General features: G+C 45.9%; 1 protein-coding gene across 1 annotated transcript in view; it reads right to left on the bottom strand.

Annotated features, from left to right (window-relative positions):
• LOC103395788 (pecanex 3) overlaps positions 1–1,286 on the bottom strand; it is a 22,789-nt gene that overhangs the window by 4,417 nt on the left and 17,086 nt on the right. Inside the window, exons 27-30 of the mRNA XM_025065881.1 lie at positions 1,004–1,257; positions 541–771; positions 294–397; positions 1–89 (exon numbers count right to left, since the gene is read on the bottom strand). Coding sequence (XP_024921649.1) covers positions 1–89; positions 294–397; positions 541–771; positions 1,004–1,257 — 678 coding nt within the window. The remainder of the gene's footprint in view (positions 90–293; positions 398–540; positions 772–1,003; positions 1,258–1,286) is intronic.

Raw genomic sequence — 1,286 nt, 5'->3', positions numbered from 1 at the left:
TATCTGCAAAAACCCATTCATCTCTTGGAGAGGTGATGCGAAAGTCTCCCTTGAAGAGAGCGTGAAGTCCGTAGAGAAAGGGCTCCAGGCTGAGCAGCGAAGAAACATTACAGCTGTTAGTCTTCTGTTCTGTCTGTCGGGTTTTTTTTTTTTTTTTTTTTTTTTAAAGAGTCAAGTGCGTTCAAGACCCTCGAATAATGCAGTGCATTCAGCAGTGCTTCCTATAGGGAACTCATTCATTACTGAGTGAGGTAATGAAGTGGATAAACAGTGGGCAGTTTGAGTCGTCTCACCTGGCAGACATGCTGTGGGAGGCAGTGCCCAGAGCTCTTCTTCCCAGGATACACAAACCAAAGCACAGGTTGACCAGAGGAGAATCTCTTTCACAGGTAACAGGCTACGTCACAAGAAGCACAGTAAAACAATCCATCAGTTTATTTTCATTTGAAAACATATTAAAGAAAAAAACGATTATTTTCATTTGAAAACATATTAAATCATAAAGGAAGTCAGGAATCACGTGGCTGTCGAGGTCCTCACCGTCTGTCGTCTGCTGTTGCAGTACTGGATCCAGTCCAGGTAAATCATACAGAATGAGGAGAGCGTGATGCCAGAAGCCCGGTGGTCGTAGTCCTCGTCAATGTTTGGGTTGAAGGTGGGGTCACTGTCCACGTAGTTGGGTCCAAGACAGGGTCTGAGAGCCTCCTGAACGGCTTCATTAGCCAACCACTCCTCCAGCTTAGAAGATCGGCTCACGTAGTAGATGATGCTCTGCCGGACAGAACACAGCGGAAACAGAAACAGCGCCATCTTTAGTAAACTGGTCCATAAACAAGACTGAGTAACTGAGGCCAATATATGAAATAATTTTGTTTAACTTCTGGTTCAATTCCCTTTCAGTTCAATAAAGATTTGTACAATGAAAAAAAATAAAATATAAACAGCTCAATCATCAAATAGTTTCTGCAAAGAATACAATTATTTTTATTTTCTGACTTCTTACTTTAACGTAGTAAGTGATGAGAATCTTCCGCAGGTCGAACACCTGCAGCATGGAGGCAGCGTTGTTGTCACTGATGCTGTAACCTTCCAGCACGTACTTGGTCGCCGCCACCTCCCAGGCCAGCCAGCGCTGACCGAAGGCAGCGTTGAACGACAGCATGTGAGGCAGGTGACCGGGTTCACAGCAGCAGCAGCCCTCGTCCTCCTCCACCCCCTCAGTGATGGCCTCCACCTCCCTCTGCTGGCAGTAGGTACCTGGGAGGAAAACAGGTCCACAGGAAAAG

This window comes from Cynoglossus semilaevis, chromosome 19, assembly GCF_000523025.1.
Source record: "Cynoglossus semilaevis isolate Cse_v1.0 chromosome 19, Cse_v1.0, whole genome shotgun sequence".
NCBI classification, from domain to species: Eukaryota; Metazoa; Chordata; class Actinopteri; order Pleuronectiformes; family Cynoglossidae; genus Cynoglossus; species Cynoglossus semilaevis.
This window is presented reverse-complemented; position numbering and strand designations above follow the sequence as displayed.